The sequence below is a fragment of the Sinocyclocheilus rhinocerous genome, unplaced genomic scaffold, assembly GCF_001515625.1.
Source record: "Sinocyclocheilus rhinocerous isolate Xijiao unplaced genomic scaffold, SAMN03320098_v1.1 scaffold44, whole genome shotgun sequence".
Lineage (NCBI taxonomy): Eukaryota > Metazoa > Chordata > Actinopteri > Cypriniformes > Cyprinidae > Sinocyclocheilus > Sinocyclocheilus rhinocerous.
The window spans coordinates 516640-538416 of NW_015631022.1; the positions used below are offsets into that span (position 1 = coordinate 516640).

The 21777-nt window shown below is 34.9% G+C and overlaps 1 protein-coding gene across 1 annotated transcript; it reads left to right on the forward strand.

The window, feature by feature from the left end:
* The first annotated feature begins 7002 nt into the window (after window positions 1-7002).
* Window positions 7003-19814, forward strand: tgfbi (transforming growth factor, beta-induced). Its single transcript, XM_016553630.1, has 17 exons — window positions 7003-7163; window positions 7410-7508; window positions 11000-11064; window positions 11145-11302; window positions 11448-11612; window positions 11808-11954; window positions 12058-12199; window positions 12728-12940; window positions 13818-13955; window positions 14044-14189; window positions 14638-14774; window positions 15937-16067; window positions 16893-17017; window positions 18427-18529; window positions 18623-18684; window positions 18833-18857; window positions 19007-19814. The coding sequence occupies exons 1-17, from the start codon at window positions 7048-7050 to the stop codon at window positions 19066-19068; spliced, it is 2034 nt and encodes a 677-aa protein (XP_016409116.1). The 5' UTR covers window positions 7003-7047; the 3' UTR covers window positions 19069-19814.
* The last annotated feature ends 1963 nt before the right edge of the window (window positions 19815-21777 follow it).

The window sequence follows — 21777 nt, forward strand, 5'->3', positions numbered from 1 at the left end:
TCATATCAACTTGTGGAAAATGGGCATCCTATGACCCATTTAACTATATATTTGGAATTTAGATTTGGGATACCTTCGTAAACTCTGGAGCTCAGAATAATAATAAAATGGGCTTTTTGTGTGCACTGAAATGATGTACTGGGTGGTTTATCTTCACTTGAGTAGTTGAATCATCCATATGAAACATTGCCCATTCTCAATTAAGCAGATGCATGTGTCAGTCGCAATGTCAGTCTTAAAGAATCTCCTGCAGGTGCCAAATAATGTGGGCTGTCAGTCTGCTGCTTTCTTGGGCTTCAACAATGAAAATCTAGCATTTCTATCATCAATCTTCAGAGATCATTTATTAAAATATCTTTGTTTTTTATAACTTAAAACTGAAGCATTAGATATACAGTAGTTTCAGATTTTGTATTTTTGTAGTAAACCGCCTGCAGCTTTACTAATTATTGCTGAGTATACAGCAGAATGCTAAAACCAAATTAAACAAAATGTTATTATGTTTCACTTAATGTGTAGCTGTTGGAGTTTGTTGACTTTTACTGTTTTGTGAGAAAATTAAGTGAAATGTCTATTATCTTGGGCAGATTTAGCACCAATGTACCCTTAATGAAATAATTTTGCTTATATCCAAATATTGCCCATATGTCTCACAAGGAGTTTGTGTATAACCATAAGATGGCACTAATGAACCCCTTAGGACAATGGTTCTCAACTGAGGGCAAAGAAGACTTAAAATAAGATAAAACACGCTTTAAAATAAGTTAAAACAACTGAAAATCAAGATATTAAATTTTTTTTCTATTAAGAAATAGTATTCCCACTGTCTTGAAAAACGTGATTTTAAAAGTGTAGTTTCTAGATGTGGAAAATTCATGTAAATTAATAAAATTGTATAAATCCATGGGCATTTTCATTAGAATATATGTTTTTGATGCCATGCTAAAAAATATGTTGTCAGAAAATATTTATTTAGTACATCACAAAAAAACGGGAGAAATCACGTAAATTCATTGGTTAAAAGGAGAAGGATCCCTGGAGAAACTTTTATAATTCTAAAACTTATTTTAATTTTAGTTAGAATTATTTTAGCTATTTATTTTAATCTGTGAACACTCTTATTAACATATTACATGGGGGTCCTTTGAATATTGTTGTGGACTTTGGGAGGACTTGGAGTCAAAAAGACTGAGAACCACTGCATTATGAAAAAAAAACCGTACTGCACCAATACTACTCATGTGCCCTTCATCACTCTGTTTACATTAAGGTGAAGGCACATTAAATTATGTCTTTAGGGGGGTTTTGTACCACTGTTAGATGACCCCTGCAGTTGTCTTTAGGTTGACCACCTCCACATCCATATTTTGCATTTATCCTTGTAATGTATGTGCGGTCCAGCTGTCCAGAAAGGCTTTGCTGTGTGTGTTGCTGGAATATTTCAGCCTCCTCCTCCTCCTCCTCCTCCTCCATGTGGCAGGGTCATGAGATCACACAGGCTCTCCTCTTTCCCTGTCCTGTAATGTGGCCTAACAAGGGTTCACTGTAGACTGATTCATTCCATCAGGGTCAAGCCAGGGCATTCAGTTCACGTCTCACACATGTCTAAACATCGCTGCCACTGAAATATATTGTGGTTGAAGTTTAAGTGGTTGTGGAGTGCATTAAGCACTGAGAGGTTCAGCTGGACTTTTTTCTAGTGGAAGTATATGACTGATTGAACTTTTCCATACTGGCAAAAACACATATTAAGGGAATCCTGAGAGCGAAGGTCCACAAGAGCATGTTATGTTGACTCTTTCCCTTGAGGCATCAGCCTCAGTAACCTGATCCTGTTTCAGATACAAAGCTGCACAAATAGAGTCCCTCTTATTTCATTAAAACATATACTCTCAGTCATTTTCCCACTTTAAAAAGCACTATTATGGCTGATATTTTTTGTAGCTGCATTGTCAACAGTTTTCTTTTTATGCGAGTATATACGCTGAAAATCTTGGACCAATACTTTGGACCAATTTTGAAAGAAACATTAATTTGTCAAAAAAATCTGTAAAAATGTACTGTATAATGATGATTTTTTAATAATATAAAAATACTTTTATACATTTATTTTTTCAAGCTATTTTGCCAGTATTTTGAATTTTACACTGCATTGCATTGTTTTTGAGTTAATGGAAATGTCCGTAAAATTATTAGATAATGCTCTGTTTAATGAGCTGCCAGTAGTTTTTCTGTTATTTTACACACACACACACACACACACACACATATATATGTATATATATATATATGTAATATATATATATATATTACAGTGAGCCATATATATTAGTTTTTCTTATTTTTTTTAATTGAACCTTACATTTTTATTTAATATTGATTTAAAAAAAAAACATTTATTTATTAAGGACAAATACATTTATACAAAAAGTAAATAAATAAATAAAGATTATTTAAAGACCATATACTAGATACATTTTCTTTAGACATAAGCCAAAATATTACTTAATGTAGGTAAAATATCATTATATTTTTTGGCTTTTTACAACTTAATTTCACTTAATTGCATCCCAAAAGTTGAAGTAAGATGAAACTAAAACATTAGTTTAGTTTACTTACAATGAATGAAGACAGCTTTGAAAGACCCTCATGCTTGTGATGTCTTTTCAAAATATGCAAAAAAAAACGCCGAAAAGTTAATAAAACCTGCAATAATTTTTGTCAGTAAAGCAGCCAATATGTCTCCTGCACATCAGCATTCTGTAAAACTATAATATGAAATACTGCACAGCAAAAAAAAAAAAAGATATTTTATTTTTTTCAAAGTTGTTGCTAAAATGATTATTAGGGTACGTTTTACAAGAAAATACTATTTAAGTCTTTTTTTTTTCATTGTACTTAACATTGATTCTTTTTTCTTTATTTTTTTTCCTTAGGGCATTTTTTGCTTTTAGACAAACTGAACAAAACAGTTTTAAACTGGAAACCATGATTTTGATTAGACCAATATTGAAATGCACTTTAAATTAATGACACATTCTTTTTTCAGTGTGAGACAGCAGGTCTATCTAAACAGAAGTGAGCAATAATAATGGCATGTCCATTACTCTGGAAATTCAATGTCACTTAAAGTCTGAAGGACTATAACAAATTAGATTAAAAGCCATTTTTCTCTGACGCTGGCATAAACATAGACAACGTGGGATGATGCAGTCCAAGAACATCTAAAAATAAAATAACTCTTGACGTTGGGCATTAAACAAAGTACATTTTGAATTATTTCAGCAGATTTCCGCACATCTGATTCATCAGCTGGACCGGAAAGATGCTCTTGGATTGTTTATAACAGGGATTCCATGCAGCTTATGGGTAACCATGAAAATTTGCTCTTATACACAAAGCCACCTGTTATATCTTTCCAGTGTGACCACAGATACTGTAACCCAGTGTTTTCATGTCCATTAGTTTTCGTTTTAAATATTGTTTTAGAGTCAACATTGTCTGCTTGCTAAATTGTTTTCTGGCTTCAGTTAACCTGCTCTTGGAAACAGGAAGTAATGCCAGACAGTAAGGAGACCACTGGTACCCCAAGGAGAGTGGAAAAACACACTTAATTGTTTCCCCTTAAGGTAACCCATTCCCCATTCCCGTGGCTTGATATGGAAAGCTGCAGTGATACAGTATGCTGCATGGGCATTTTTCACTCCATTACAAATGATTCTGTTGACATCCGAGTGTTGAATCAACAATGGAAAGAACGACTAGGACAGAGTAGGACAGAGAATGATCGCACGTTGATAAATGTGGCGACAGAAAACAATCGTCATTTGAATATCACGCCCCTAAAAGCACCTGGTTTAGAAGCCACGCCCCTAGAGTTTACGACACGGATAAACGAAACCCGGCCAAAAAGAGGAAGTAATCTCATGAAAGAGAAATTGATCTTACTCCAACAACACCTGTTAACCTTGTAATTGCAAACAATTAGGCTACATTCATTTATGTCATTTATATGTATATTAAAATACTGGTAAATATAAACAGTCTATTTAGTTCCCCTCACCCTACAACAAATATTTTAAATTTAACGGTATTCAGAACAGAACAAGAATGAAAAATAAGTAGTTATAAAATTATATATTAAACTATAAAATAAAACACAAATTAGGCTATAGTGGCATTCATTATAAACAGCATACAAATGTCAAGGAAATCTAAAACGGCATTGGGCTCACGAGCCTGTCTCATAGGCCTACCACAAGAATCCAAATGTTTCCATTTTTGCTATATTTGTAACATTTGTTTGCATAACTATTATTCATTATGTAGCCTAAACATGGCTTTATACTTCACTCATGTTCTAATATCTGTGTAAAATCCTTCACATGCGCAAAAATGTTTGTTTGGGCGCTGCACGCTGATTTTACAGCGGACCTTTAAATAAACAGTGTAACTTTTATGTTTGGTTGACTGCATTTTAGTTTGATGATGAATGGCTGAAATGTCAGGCAACGGTATAGAGCTAATGTTGTGTGTGTGTGTGTGCGTGAGGCGCCTGTGGATTAAATCAAATAAAGATACAAAGAAAATAAATTAAATGCATTAAGACTGTCACAAAAAAACGAGCGTAGCCTATACTTGTTGCACAATTTTTTTTATTTTTATTTTTTGCCTTTTGTTAATCTGTTAATTATATTATAGCCTATTATATATTCTGTGTGATCCTACCTATTTTATTCCTTTTATAGACTTAATTTCTGTTCTTCTCCTTTCACAGAAGCGCTTGGTCTTGTTTATGCTGCTATTTATGTTTATTATGTATGAAAAGGGAGATTGAAGTAACAGATTGGGAGGTTTGTTGCAAAAGGGTTTCAAATGGTTCTCCAGAGGATGTCTGTGATCAGAATGTTTGATATTTTCCTCTTTGATCTTAGAATCAAATCGAAATAAGTTTCTCAACATGTGATTATCAGGTAAGTTATTCACATCTATCAGGCAACTTTGGCTAACATTTGGAAAGGTTCTCTCTGTAACATTAATAGAACATTCATTCAAAGTTATCAAAGTTAAATATAGTCACTATGTTTGACCAACTAGCAGTTAGCCAAGAAGTCTTACTTTTCTGATTCAGATTGGGCCAGTCTACCTTTTTGTAACTGACTTTAAATAATTATGACCAGTCTTGAAGAAAACAAATTAGATGACTAACTTTTTAAGACTGCACTCTAAAAAATGCTGGGTTAAACACAACTCAGTGCTGGGTAAAATAGGGACAAACCCAGCAATTGGGTTCAGGAGGAATCACCTCTCTAAATACCACACAGCTAATGGAGCATCGGCCGGTCTGAGGATATGAGGAGCGGTCATTAACCACTGCTGCAAGATTTATAGGGTAACCCCAAAATAGACCACATGCCAACCCTACTGTAAAAGAAAATAAGAAAGAATAGCCTGTCCAAACATACCGTTGACACATTGTTTATTTTAGATCCTCTCTTGTATTTTTGGCTAAATCTGCTGTATCAACATTATTTAATTATGAGTTTCTCACATATTTATTAGTTTACAGTAGTGGATTTGATTATGCAACTAGCCACATAACTCCCTAACGCTTAAAAATGTAACTGATGGAATTAAATGTTATTTTTAAACATCCAAGAGAAATATCAAGTGTTTAATCATCCCATTTCTTCAGCTGGATTGGAAACTTGACCTTTTTATTGTACAATTAAATGCTTATTGGAAACCAATTTGAAAGAAAAGTGTAGCAGTAAGGCATTCTGTAATGGATTTGATGTACAAATGCCATCTGTGCTGCTTTTGTAGGGGAAATAGAAGAAAAGATCAAGAGTTTTCTGTCTTTTTGGGATTTAAATGCCAGTTTAATCAAATCAAATCAAATATTAAAAAGACATTCTTTGTGTTGAAAGTGAGTGCCGATGTTTTGAAAAGTCTAAGCACACCTAATAAGTGTTTTATTAATGCTGAAAGTAAGAGTGCTGTTGAAGTATTTTGATGTTCCAAACATATGACTGTTCAAGTGAGGTTTTGGTGAAGTTTATCAGGTAATATTATAGTTCCAGAATAGGTGCGTTTCTTTAATGTAGTTCATTCTTTAGTCTTTAGAGGTCAGAATTGAGGTCAATTACACACAGCAAGCATGCAAACCAAGAGATTTTAACAATTGCTACAATACCTCAGTCTAATTAAGAATTCTAATAGTGCAATTAAAATATGGTGAATTATCAAGGTATCACAAATGTTAAAAACAACCCAATGGGTTTTTTTTTTAATGCACTGCTGGGTAAATACAGGAGAGGACACATGCTGGTTTGCTTATTTTACCCAGCAGGGCTTACACGTTTAACCCATATGGCAGCTCATATTCACTGAATGTTGATGAGCTAATTTTACCTCATGGTTATTACATTTATTTTTACTTAAAGACAAATCTGTAAATCGTGACTATAAATTAATAGTGAACTAGAGCAAGCTATTGAGAGAATTTATTTTATCTGATTGCAATTTGTTTTTGTAAGTAACGACAAATTCATTAAAATCATCAAAATAAAAAAAAGAAATCAAGTAGGCTATCAACAGGTCATTATCATTTTTTTTCAATGTATTATGACCATATTTACAATAATACACATTTTCACGACTATTTTTAATGATAGGCTACTACTGTACTTTTACATAGGCTACACAAGAATAGGTTAGGCTATTGAAAAGGCTATATATAAGCTATAGGCTATATTTACTTCATTTTACTTTCATTTTGCACTCAATTATGCACAGTTGTCGGTTTAACTATATTAAATAATTCTAGCAGTATAACATGTTTACAGTATATTATCAACTTTAACAGTGAGTTATTCTATTGAGTGTTATAATCCAGTAACATGCATCAGAGCTTTGTCATGGTGTGAGTGAAAGTGTCGTGTTTCTGGTCGTCTCAAGCCCCTCCCTGAGCACCGGGGTCTCGGTATTTAAGCCGGACTCTGCCGCACGCGGCGCCGCTCTGGAGTGCGCTTGCAGGGACTCGAGATGAAGCGCTTAACTTTGTTTGCTCTGGCTATCACCTTAATCGCGACAGTTTTCGCCGCGAAAACCCCGTATCAAGCGGTTCTTCAGCACAGCAGGATAAGAGGAAGAACTCATGGGTAAGAGCTGTTCCGCAGGGATCATACTCTTGATTCTTTCATTGATTGTTATAAAGGCAGATAACTAATGTGTGCACTAAATTTGATTTGAAACACAAATAAAGGCCCTCTGGTTTATATGCAACCCTACTGATCATTTTCCCAACATCACTGAAAAACTTTTTCTTCTTTAGTCCTGCAGCATGCATTGAGCATTTGGTGCATGTTAGGAACATTTAAAGAAAGCTGTGTTGATTTGTGTTGCAGCCCTAATGTTTGTGCTATGCAGAAGATTCAAGGAACGGATAAGAAGTACTTCACCAACTGCAAGCAATGGTATCACCGCAAAATATGTGGCAAACCAACGTGAGTGACCACAGATATCTTAATACAGAAATCTATCTATCTATCTATCTATCTATCAGTGAACCAGTGTATTGGATTCAGTGAATATTTCTTCTTAGATAAAATACCATTGTCTTTTTAAGTTGCAGAGGAAAAAACTCTCTCAGGACATAACTAGATGGAAAATGTTTCACCAGTTGTCATGCAAGAGTCTTTTCCCCACATTTATGCAACTAGATTTAAGTTTATTACAGACTTTTTTCATCTAAACTACCAGAATGTGCTGAGATATATAAATGTGAATAAACTTATATTGAAAAATAAAAGATTGTAATCACCTTTCTAGCTGTAAGGAATTTAAAATGCATCATCTATGCGCTTTGAAGAGCAGGACAGGTTGTCATAAATGATTATTATTATCCTATGCAGGAGGATTCATCACATATATTCATAGGGTTAGACAACTTTGGTGAAGCATATTCTAAAATAATAACCTTTTGAAGACCTGAATATGAAATGTCTTGTTAAAGTGTTAACGACTTTAACTATAGTTATAAATTTACATAGTAGACACATTAAGCACTTTTCTTTTGTATCTATATAATGGAACAGTGCAGGGTACTTGAGTTCAAGTTGACAATAGATATAGAAGAACGTTGTGTAGTAATGGTTACCATATGTCTCTTGGTAATTGGCTTCAGACTTCGTGGGGTTAAATTGCCTAATATCCTGAACAGTGCATTAATGCGAGGCTGATAAATCTGAGTGCCATTCTGTCTGAAAGCTCTTCAGTGCACTAAGACCTTGATCCCAATTACAACTTGTAGCAACGCTGTTTGACTGACATCCACTTGATGTCCCCACAGGGGGAAAAGGTGTTATTGGTTACACGAACATACCACAGACAAAGATATTAGAGTTCAGGAGGAACCGCATATTCAGTGTCTACAATGCAGAAATTAAATGAAGCTGATGTTTTGGCACAGGACATGGTGGATGCTTATTAAGTATGCTGGAATCCGGAATGGAGTCTGGAATGTCTAGATTTGGAGACATTATGATTAATGTTGCTTACATAAGGTACGCCAACAAGTGTTGGGTGTTGTTTAGTGTGCAGACGTTTTTTAATATCCCAGTGTATTCTGGTTAGATGATACTTTGTGATGCCCTATATCAGGTATATTTACCGTCCAAAAGATTAAAAATACACTATAAATATTAAAATTGTGAAATATTATTGCAATTTAAAATAACACTTTTCCATTTGAATGTATTTCTAAATGTGCTTTATTCCTGTGGTGCAAAGATAAATGATTACTCCAGTCTTCAGTGTCACATGATCCTTCAGAAATCATTCTACATGCTGATTTGCTGCTCAAGAAACATTTCTGATTATTATCAGTGTTGGAAACAGTTGTGCTGCATTAGATTTCTGTGGAAACTTTGTAAAATTGTGGGTACCTCTTTTGATCAATTTAATGCACCCTACTAAATAGTTTTAGTTTTCCCCCCAAAAAACGTTTTACTGACCCCAAACTTTTAAACAGTAGTGTACATAAAAAATGTAATGTTGTGGGAGAATTGTCTTTTTTTGCCCCATTTTGTCTTTTAATTAATTGATTTTGCCGGTTATTAGTCATACATTTAGTAATTTTTTTCTTTTAAATGCTGTCTGTTTGGCAATTCTGCTCAAGAACAAGATTTAAAATCGCACCGGAAAATCTTGAGACACAGAAGGACTTGTTTTATTCATCTCCCCATGTTTAAACAGAGTTTCTTTCATAGCCGTTCTCAAGAAACAAGAAGGAAGTCAGAGTTGCTGTGGGTGCTTGGATGCTTTTAGGAAATGACTTCAGTTGGGACTTCTGAAAGTCTTATATCCCCAAGCACACACAAATCATTGAGACCAGGTCTCAAGGAGTTTTCCATTCACTCTGATGTCTGTGAGAAAAAAAATGTTGAGCCTTGCGGTGAAAGGATGTACCTTACTCAGGAAAGCCCAAGGTTGGGTTCTGTGACACTTAAGTTCACTTGATTTACAGAGTTTCTTTGGGGTTTGGACGTTTGGGGTTGGAGGAATTTTGTGGGAACAATTGCACTCTTTGTATGGTTGGTTCATAAAGGTCAGTGCTCTGGAACAGCATGTTTCCAGGTCACTTGAGGAGAGACCAATAACTTTTTTCACAAATTACTCCCCAGTGCTCTCTTTTTGCTAGCCACCTGGTTCAGGCACTTTATTTTCACAGAAATATTTTTTGCTGAATTTCAGTGATTGTAATGGTTATATTCATATATACTGTAATCGTGATGATATGATTGGATGATTTCAGCAAACGTTTTAAATATGAGAACCATTTATGCCTTATCTTCTGTTTAAGAAGAAGTTGTCTGGGAAATTATATTGTCACTTCTGATATAAGGAAGTGAGACGTTTTTGAAGATGCAAAATGATGAATCAGATGACCACCCACACGCTAAATATAGATTTCAACATAATACAGTTTTCACAATGCTTCTTGGAACCACTTGTCTCACCACTTGAAAGTGCACAATATGTAACTTATGCGGCCTAGCTGTTTATTTTGTCAGAAATCCATGGCTACCATCTTTGCTTATGTTGGCAGAGGACAAACAGGAGTTGAGTTACCATCTGTTTTGATAATCAGTTCAATCTGCTTTCCTCTTCCGTGTGTTTTACAAGTCTGTCCCATGCCTGAATGTTAGGATTGTTGCCTTTGTTTAGATTTGCCTTCTAGTTTTCCACTCTATCACCGTCTAAGATGCTGTGGGTCACTCAAGATAGTATGCTAACAATTTGTTGAGATTGGCTGAGATTGTTGAGATTGAGATGAGACTTAGTAGTCATTATTTAGTCTCAATACAAGCACTGTGTCATTGTAAAACCCAGTTTTACCCTCAGGAAATAATGCAACGTTTATTTCTTGGAAAAACAAACCTTTTTAGTAGTGAGTTAGTAATAGTGAACTGATAAAAAGTGATTATGCATATAAACATTAAATGCATTAGTAAGAGATCATAACATTTTTCAGAAAAGGAAACGTCTGAGGAAAGCAATATGTCAATCTTCAGTATCCCAATTATTGCACCTTTGCATGGTGGTTCCTAGGAATTTCCCATTGTTTTTATTGGCAGGACTGCTGGTGTTAGAGTTCCCTCTCAGGAGTTTCCCTGGCCCATACCGTACCTCTGGATTCTTCAGCTACCAAAGGAAATTAGATTTTATGACCCTCTAAGACCAACTCGAGCACAGACCTTATTTATCATGGAAATGCCTGGCACAAAATAAAAAGAAGTACAGTATAGCTTAAGCCATGCACTTTAAAACGCATCGAGGAGTGTGTTGGTTGTCACAGCCCTTCAGCCCTCACAGTAATAAAGAGAGAAATATAGACCTGATTTCCTGCAGAAGTTCCTGAAGAACTCCCATTTCTGATGGGATCTGTACATAATCTTCTATGAAACCCAATGATGTTTTGAACATTTCTTTGTAGGGTGGTCAGCTATGAGTGCTGTCCTGGTTATGAGAAGGTGATTGGAGAAAAAGGCTGTCCAGCAGGTACGTAATTATAAATTGTGTGCATGAAAAGAGGTTTGTTATGATGATATAACAATAAAAAATTGATTTATTTTTCAAAGCTCTACCTCTGGTGAACATCTATAAAACCTTGGGTGTGGTTGGAGCCACTACTACCAAGATGTACTCTGAAAGAGCGAAATTGCAGGAGGAGATCGAAGGTCCCGGCAGCTTCACATTCTTTGCTCCAAGCAATGAGGCTTGGGCTGCACTTCCCACTGTGAGTTGCCACTCCATAGATCATGTAGAAAAAATAAAGAGTTTCCTGTCATTTTAGGCAAGGCAGAGTTCCCAAAAACCATTATAACTGTAAAAACAGCAAAAATATCAAGATAAGCTCAATGTCATTTCAAAATGTGCTGTAGGAAATTCTGGATGCCTTGGTGAGCAACGTCAACATTGAGCTCCTCAACGCTCTGCACTACCACATGATCAACAAACGCTTGACTTCTGACGATCTTAAGCATGGCGCTTTGTTCCCCTCCATGTATCAGGACTTTGATGTTCATATCCACCATTATTCTAATGGAGTAAGTCCAGTTTGGTTGAAACCATCAGTGCTGCTTGAACCAACAAGAGTCTTGTTTAGATGTTCTCAATGGAAATATGTTGTTTACTTTCTCTGTGGTTGTTTAATGCTGTTAAGATTTGTGTCAACTAGTGTATATTCCAAATGATTTGCTGTGAGGTTTTGTGTACTTTACCAATCATATGTTTTGTTGCAGATTGTTACAGTGAACTGTGCAAGGCTTGTGAAGACAGACCAGCATGCCACCAATGGAATTGTGCATGTTGTTGACAGAGTCATCACCGCCATTACCAATAATGTCAACTCTTTGATTGACACCGATGATGACCTGGACACTCTACGGGTAGATCTTATATCGTTATTGAGGGAATTTGCTGGTTCAGTAGACATTTAGTAGTATAAATAGTGCAAAGTTCATTGAACGACCTCCTTTGCTTTTCATTTAGACTGCGGTTGCTGCCGCTGGCCTCACTAATCTGTTGGAGAACGAGGGTTTCTACACCATCTTTGCTCCAACCAATGAAGCCTTTGAGAAGATTCCTCCAGAAACGCTGACCAGAATTTTGGGAGACCCTGTTGCTCTCAAAGGTCTTTTGCTCTTTTTCAGCATGAAGCAACTTTTATTTTACTTCCAAATATGATGCATTTCTGAGTGAAACTGGATATTCAATGAGAAAAAAGTGAGTGGGATTTAATTTTATCCACTGGGAAATGATTGGATTGTGAAAAGTAGGCGTTTGTCTAGAGCAGAATGGAGCCAGGTGGTTGGAAGAAGCCACTGAAAAGTAAGAGGGATTTGTTCGTAATGTCAGCCAAGCAGGAAAATAGTTTCAGTGTCCAAGCAAGCTATTAGACTGTGCTAAAAGATTGGTTAGGAATAATGTACACTTGTGATTTGTGCATAATAAGAGCAGAAACATGCAGAAAAATATAGGAACAATTTGATTTCATGTTGAGTTTGAGTTCATGTAAGTGCAACCTCATAAACTTCCCAGATGTTGCAACATCGGTTTCATTTTTTTTGTGTTTCCAGAACAGTTGTCATGGTTTCTCCAGTAGCACAGTTGTGCTGATGTTGTCATCCGGTCATCATTTTTTGGTCTCCATCCACTTTAGATCTGCTGAATTACCACATTCTGAAGAACCTGCACTGCTCTGAGTCCATTGTGGCTGGAACACCTCTGGAGACCCTGCAGGGCACCGTGCTGGAAGTCGGCTGCGATGGCGAAGAGATGACCATCAACGGCAAAGCCATCGTCACGCAGAGAGACAAGCTTGGAACCAATGGAGTCATTCACTACGTCAATGAACTTCTTATCCCTGACTCAGGTTTGATCTTTAGAAGATCTTAGGGCCAGATTTACTAAACAGGGCAAATTAGTGTGAGAGCACAATCCCATAAAAGCGCAGATGGGAGTGGAAAGTTCAATGCATGAAATGAAGATCACAGACACAGCTGGATCATTTCCATAATGACCAACGCAATCTACCAAGAGCAGCGCAAATTAGCATCTGGTTTAAGACATGCTTTTTTGGCTGTTAAATTACGGCACAAAAACCAACAAATTGACTAGCTCAAACCTTAGTAAAACTTGCATGATTCATTTAAATGCTCTCCTACCATAAATGTTGCTTCTGAGAGGGAAACTCCAACAAATGCATATGCAAATAAGGTCTGGATAAAAAATAACTGTCCATGCCTTTTCAGTACTAATTTTTCACTGCATGCCTTTAGTAAATCCTGACAGTAGTTTCTTAATGCCAAAAGTGGGTTGGCGCTGGTGCAAGCTGTTAGTAAATCTAGCCTAAATGTCAATGTCATGACACTATTTTTTCATGTTAATTTATTTAAAAATGATAAATACGTCAAAAATGCAATTGATACATAGAATAATTTGATTACACATTATATATTCTATTATATACATTATATTTCTATGTATTAATTTCTAAATTAATTCATGCTGATTTATTTATTTATTTATTTTGAGGACATAAAATCAGATAATAGGAACTTTTTATTATGTTCTAATAATTTAGGATGATACAAAAAGAGCACAATGATATTTATGAATTAGCAATACATGATATTTGTACATTTAAATATAAAAATTTAATGAATTAGCAATACATGATATTTGTATTTAAATATTACTATTATTTTTTTTGCTGAAAATGGAATTAATGTGTATATATTTATTTTTAGCCAAGACCCTCCTGGAGCTTGTAGAGGGATCCGTTGTTACCACAGCCTCCAAGCTTTTTAAAGATGCCGGTCTTACTGATCATCTCATTGGCTCTGAGGCTGTGACTTTATTAGCTCCACTGAACGATGCTTTTAAAGGTTGGATCACTCCATTTTCTTTGAGCTACCGCAGCAACTGAGCCTTAAGAAACTCTGAAATAACTGTAATTGTGTCATTTGCATGCAGACAAGAGTTTGGCCATGACACCCGACCTGAAGAAACTGCTGAGAAACCACATTCTCAAGGAGAAGTTTTCCTCTAAGAGCCTTTACCATGGGCAGGAGTTGGAGACCCTTGGTGGATTGAAACTTAGAGTTTTTGTGTTCAGAAATGTAAGTCTTGAATTATACATATGGGAATAATTCAACACAAACCCAAGTCCCAGCAACTATTTTTAAATGAAGCATTGATATCTATCTATACTGAACAAAATCCTATAGCAACAGATCAATACTTTTCATTTTCATGACAATGGTGAAGGAAATAAATCCTTCTTGCATTATGAAACTCCCCATTTCCCATCTCAATCCATCATAAGAGCCACGTTTTTTTTTATTTCTAGCCATGTTGTAGCTGGCAGCGAGGCTGGTATAGTTCAGTCTGCGCTCTCACATTTCTGCTTTGTAATGGAATTCACAGACCACCGGATACCTCTCCTTTGGACCACCTTAACGTTTTCCACAGTCCACTTCATGCATCGTCTGTCTTGTGAGAAAAGAGAGCTTTGAAACAAATGTGCTGATCTGTATAACCAATAACCTTAACCGTTTCACTTTGCAGAGCCTGTGCATTGAGAACGCCTGCATTGCTGCACATGACAAAAATGGCCGCTATGCAAATATGTTCATTGTTGACCAGATCCTAGCACCCCCCATGGGAACCGTCATGGACGTCCTGAAGGCAGATGATCGTTTCAGGTAAGCACATTGACGATAATCCTCACAGTGATGTCTTAAATAAATTCTGGTATCAATTTCTCAGCTGAATGTCATTTCAAACCAGTATGGCTGTCTACTCTATATTCAGTACTAGGACGTAAGTGCATCTTGAATCAAATGTGGCCCCACTGATGTGAATGACATTTAGTCAGAAGACAGTTGTAAACAAATTGCATTTGGTGTCAAAAGGCACCAGCAAACCAAAGCTATTGAGTGGTACAGTCTAATTCTATGATGTTTTTACAGTGCTTTTTTGGAGCTTGACAGCCCAAATGCCATGTGCTTTTCATTATCTGGAAACAAGACAACATTTTTTAATTCCCCTTTTGTATTCCACACAAGACGTATAGCTGTATGGGCTTGGCACAGTGTTATTTTAGTATCACTGAGATACTATTATAGTTTTTATGAATATTTTGATTCACTTTTTATTTTTATATTTTCAGTTTTTTATTTTTAGTAAATTTGTTGTGTATTTTTGCCTTTTTTAAAATATGTCTATATTTTTTATTCTATATTACTATTCTATTATTATTTTATTCTATATTTATACATTTCTATATCAGTTTTAGCTTTTGTTATTTTAGTGCATTGTTTATTAGTTTAGTGCAAACTAAATTTCAATTAAATTGAAAATATCTTAATTATTATTTCATTCTAAATTATTATTATTTCATTATATATGATTTCAGTTAGCGTTTATTTTATTTCAAGTAAATAATATTTTTTTATGGTTTTAGTTTTAGTTAAAAAATAACCTTGGTTTGGAATGACAAGATTTTTAATTAAAGATTTTTTTTACTTTAAAAAAGGTGCTTATGACTATTTAAACCATTCTAGAGGTATTTGAGACTCGAGTACAAAAGATTTAACCTCACATCAGAGGTGATTTAACCAAAATACCCTATAAAAACCTAGAAGAAAATATTTTCCACCATAAAGGGCGTAATTGTTTTCACAGTCTTATTGAAAGGGAATTTGCAGCTGCTAATGATCATGTACTTGCGTGTTCAAACTCGATGCTGTAATTTCTTCAGATTTCTAATGACCTGGGTGGAATCTGAACTGTCAGTCTAACTGTCTTCTATCGCCTAAAGATACGCTCCTAATAATGTGCATTAATGAACTCTCATCCGTACAGCACTTTGGTTGGCGCCATTCAGAGAGCAGGCCTGACCGAGCTCCTGAACAAAAAAGGGACCTACACCTTCTTTGCCCCCACCAATGCTGCTTTCAGTGCAATGCCCCCCGCTGACCTCAACAAGCTCATGAGTAATGTCTCCTGTGTCACCATATGTGTTAGAAAAGCAGATGTTCAGTGCATCATTACACACCAACTAGTCTTATTTGTTTCTATGGGAACTCTGTAATCAGTATAAGTGTTTGTGTATGTCAGCTGTGGTTGCCGGAATTTTACTGTAAAAAGTACGGTAGCAACGTTTTAGGTTTTACGGTTTTAACTTAAATTTACAGTTAAATACCGTAATTTCATTAACTGATATAATGTTAATATACCAACCTATTGAAGTACTGAAATTACTTGTACCTCAAAAGTTTTGTACCTTTGTAATACACTGATAACCACCAAATGCGGGTGGTGATGAGAAGGTCACATGATGAACCAAAGCCCATCACAAGCAGCTTATAAATAATAACATATATAGAAGGTGCACAGTGTCATTCACACAAACACCAAACACCATCATGGTAACACACATGAAACTGAAATAATGCAATAAACATTCATTTAACAACATTAGGTGTAACACACAACCCTAATATACAAAACTGAAGAAGAAACAGTTATTTCAACAAAAAAACATCAAATTTGAAATGTAACGCAGGGAATTCTGGGAATGTCAATTTACGTTTATTCACTGTAAATTCGGTCTTTTTCACTTCCAAAAACGGTATACTACCGTAAAATTAATGTCCAATACAGTTTTTCACCGTATATAGTAGGGGAATTTACCGTTAACCATTTAACAGGTTTTTACTGTAGCATTTTTACAGTCTTTTACCGTTAAATTCACGGTCATTTTTTACAGTGTGCAGAATATACCTACATCTGTTGTTTCCTTGCTATTTTGTACATAGGAGACCCCAAGGAGCTGGCAAACCTTCTGAGATACCACATTGGTGAAGAGTTCCTGGTCAGCGGCGCTGTGACCTCACATACCAGAATGAAGCCCCTGACAGGAGATAAACTGGAGTTAGGCACTGTCAGTACTCAACAATCAATTTCATCTTATTATTGAGTCCAGAAATGCTTTTTAGATTCTCTATCTTTAATAGAAGTGATATTGGTACACTGCTGTTCAAAAGTCTGGGGTTGGTATGTTTTTGAAACAAGTCTCTTATGTTCATCAAGTCTGCATTTATTTGATCTAAAATAAAGTAATATTGTGAAATACGATTGCATTATAAAAATAACTGGTTTTAATTTATTCCAGAATTTTCAGTATCATTACGCCAGTCTTCAGTGTCACATGATCCTTCAGAAATCATTTTAATATGCCGATTTGCTTCTCAAGAATCACTTTTTTTTTTTTTCAGAATTCTTTGAAAACTAGAAAGTTCGAAAGATCAGCATTTATTTAAAATAGAAACAATTTGTAACATAAATGTGATAAATGTCTTTACTGTCACTATTGATAGCATTAATTTCTTCTTTTTTAAATTCTTACTGACCCCAAACTTTTGAATGGTAGTGTTTATTTATATGCTCAGTTCACACAAAAATGTTAATTTCTGTCATTATTTAATTAGTCTTGTGTCATTTAAATATATATATATGTGACGCTGGAGCACAAAAGCAGTCATAAGGGTCAATTTTTCGAAATTGAGATGTATACATCATCTGAAAGCTGAATAAATAAGCTTTCCATTGATGTATGGTTTGTTAGGATAGGACCATATTTGGCCGAGATACAAATATTAGAAAATCTGGAATCTGAGGGTGCAAAAAAATCTAAATACTGAGAAACTGTTGGAACAAATATGTGACCCTGGACTACAAAACCAGTCTTAAGGGTCAATTTTCTTTGAATCTTCATCATCTGAAAGCTGAATAAATAATCTTTCCATTGATGTATGGTTTGTTAGGATAGGACAATATCTGGCTGAGATACACCTATTTGAAAATCTGGAATCTGAGGGAGCTAAAAAATCTAAATATTGAGAAAATCGCCTTTAAAGTTGTCCAAATGAAGTTCTTAGCAATGCATATTACTAATCAAAAATTAAGTTTTGATATATTTACGGTAGAAAATTTACAAAATATCTTCATGGAACATGATCTTTACTTAATATCCTAATGATTTTTGGCATAAAATAAAAATCAATCATTTTGACCCATACAATGTATTTTTGGCTAATGCTACAAATATACCCCAGAGACTTAAGACTGGTTTTGTGGTCCAGGGTCACTTATATGCTGTTATTCTGCGGAACACACACAAGAAATTGTTTATATATAAACTCCACATGGAAGATGTTTTGTGTACCATAAATGAAATAGCATGAGTTTATCTTTTGAATAATGTAAGCATGAATAAATTGTCAATCTTTCATGAATCTGATTTCATCTGATAATTCTTACATTTCATTCTGATCTTTTAATCTCTCGCAGCGTAACTCCACCGTTTACGTGAACAGGGTGCCTGTTGTCGAGACTGATCTGATGGCTACCAATGGAGTTGTACATGCTGTTGATGTAATCATAAAGCCACTGCGTAAGTCATAAACCAGTTTTTATTAAACATTATGATAAAAACAATATCTTATTTCAGAGCTTCATCACAATGTGACGTGCCACTCTGTTTTAGCTCCTAAAATTGTGAGTGACCAGGCTGAAGGCTCAACAATCAGACGCGCCTCTGCTGTGAGGGTTAGTATGTCATCAACTATTATTTACTAGTAGATCAGTGTTGATATTTAATTGCTTTCTTCTTTGCTTGCTAGCTTTTTGTACATATTTTTTGTGCTTGAATTGTCAAAATAATCAAATATATCTACTTCTCGATTTTTGACCCCAGGCTGGGACTCAAGTAATGAAAAAGGGTATGTATGCATTGTTCACTAACCTTTTTCCACGTAAATGCAATTAACAACCCATCTCAGATATATTTCATAATTTGCATGTGATTGCACTGAAAAAAATGAAAGAGAAAAATAAATTGAATCTTAATATATTTCTTGCCACATTACAGATGATCTCTTCCAGAAGGTCCTGAGAAGTCATAGCAGCAGAACAATGTCTCGTGTCCAGTAAACATAGCTCTACAAAGTAAAACTGTAGCTAATTTTAACCTCCACCACTTCAAAAGGATGGAAACACACAGTGGAGAGATAATTAAAGGCTAAGAAAATCCAGGCAACAAGTACATAATGTTGAAAATGGAAAACAGTTCAGCATTGCAAGATTGTGATTTTTTCATGTGCCAAAGACCCTTGGATGAAGAGCGGTGATTTCTAAATATCACAAATTCATGACAGCAATTTGTTATGGCAATTCAAATGTTTTGGATATTCATTCGACTTCTGTTTTGGAAATGCAGTCTGAATTATTTGAATCAGATGGTGGTTCAAGACTTTTTGTTAACATTTTGTATTTCTTTTTATCGTTTTGTAATGATTTGGTTGTTGCATTTGATATACCTGTAGCATGTTTGCATGGTTTAAGCTGGAACAAATGCTATTTGGGCACATAAAAAAACACAGACCAACTTTATGTCTTCATTTCCCATGATCTATAATGTAAACATGTGCAGATTATTTGTTATATTATACCAAAGATGTTTTGTGATGAACCAAAGATCACTGTCTGCATATTTCTTAATAAAAATGACAATTTTGTCGCCACAGAGTTATACATATACTAGCCAGTGCCCTTGAATGTAGTTTGCTCTGTCTGTTACAAGCCAATTTGTCAGTTCACTGAGCTGAATTCACAATGTGGTGGATTGTCATAATGTTGTGATTAATGTGTGGCAATTAAAAGTCTCACTCAGATGATAATTTAAAAGTGCTTGTTCCCATTATTCATGACTAAATAATTTCTCCACATTCCCTGTTTCTGCTTGAAGTCCCCCTGCAGTCAAAAACTCATCTTTAATAAAAATTACATATTTAACATTTTTTTGTTTAATTCATGCCATTGCATTAAAAAAAAAAAAAAAAGCATAGGCCTAATTAAACATGCAGGGTTCTATACACTTTTTTGTTTGTTTTATTTTCATATTTCTAGCACTAGTACATGCATTTACACTGCACTTACAAATTGCATAAATAATGTTATGAAATAAATGTTTTATTAATGTATAGGATGATGATTATGATCCAAATAGGATCATTCATTTACATATTGAAAAATAAAATAGATGTAAATGGTCTTATCACGGCAAGAACAGGTTAAAATCGATTTTTGAAAAAATAGGTATAGGCCTATAAACAAATTAATAGACATATTAAAAGTGAGACAGGTACAGGTAAATGAAATATTAATTCATACCAAAAGATTTTTTTTGAAGTTGCATTTAAACAGCAGAAACACAACAGTCTACTCTACATGTGTCAAGGAATTATTCTGAATGAATCTTTTCAAAATATTTCACCTGTTTTGTGTTCATCTGCTTCTCCCGTTTGCTCTTTTTACATTGACTACCACTCTAATACAATCAGGTACAACAATAATATCTCAAATATCTAAATATTTATTACTGATAAATCTTCAAGCTACGAGAATACTTTTTGTCTGGGGTAGGCTACTCTCCAAAATGGCGGAAGACGGTCCATAACTCGGAGAGAAGAATTGTTAAATAAATTATGTTATTATTGTTTTCTTGCACATAAAGTATTCTCGTAGCTTCGTAAAATTACGGTTGAACCCCTGATGTCACATGGACTATTTTACCGATCTCCTTGCTACGTTTCTGGACGTTGATCGTGTTAATTACATTGCTGTCTATGGGAGGATCAGAGAGCTCTCAGATTTTATCAAAAATATCTTAATTTGTGTTCCGAAGATGAACGAAGGTCTTACGGGTTTGAAATGACATGAGGGTGAGTAAATAATGACAGAATTTTCATTGAGGACACATAGAATGAATACAGAGATACAGTTTTTTTAGGATTACCAGAACTTTAGATTCCATATGTCTATATCAACTGTGAATAAAGAAAAGAGAGATTTTTCAAACTGCATGTTTGAGATTGTCTTTGGTTCACTGCAGTTTTAAAGAGAAAATGCTCAGCAATGGTGTTGACTGAATGGTTTGTCTTTAAGCATATTCAAAACACCAGATATGTAAACAACACTGAAAACCTGATTGTCACCCAAACAAACTTCCAAACCGCAGACAGACATTGCTATAGGGCAGTTTGTTTTGCTTCAGGACCCTGACATCAAATAGAGATCCAACACAGTACCAAAACTGTTTTTTGTACAAAGGTAACAAAAAAGTCCTTAAATAGTAATATTGATATAATATTACTTGAAAAAGGTAAATAAATAATATATCTACGGTCATCATTGTTGCCAGATTAAGTGGGTTTAGTGGGAGGGACAACTTCATTAGAGAGTATCTGATAGGACAAAAATCTGTAAAGTGCAGTATGAGTCATCAGTTGTTATGTTTTCCCGGATAGAAAAATACTGCAAATTTGGATAGCTAAAGGTGAATTTTGCTAGTTTCTGTTTAAAGGTACACTAAAGGTACAGTAGATGACCTTAAAGCTAGCACACATGTACTAAAAGCAATAAAAATGTTTAAAAGTTGTAAAACCTATTTAATTTGTTATCCTCAACTCACAATTATATGGTTCGTTGCATTTTATTATTTACATTTAGCATTGTTTTTTTTCCCCTATACATGAGCCTATCAGAACAGACTTGCCATTTTTGGATCCCAACCAACCATTGGAATCGAAACGAGACTGCTGGAGCTTCCGTAATAACTTTAAATGGAAAGATGCCTGATGT

Bases quoted from the DNA above. Each gene is read 5' to 3' on its own strand.
- tgfbi (XM_016553630.1), top strand. From the start codon at position 7,048: ATGAAGCGCTTAACTTTGTTTGCTCTGGCTATCACCTTAATCGCGACA. The intron at 16,068-16,892 runs GTAATGTCTCCT...TTTTGTACATAG, and splicing joins TGACCTCAACAAGCTCATGA to GAGACCCCAAGGAGCTGGCA. The intron at 18,530-18,622 runs GTAAGTCATAAA...ACTCTGTTTTAG, and splicing joins TGTAATCATAAAGCCACTGC to CTCCTAAAATTGTGAGTGAC.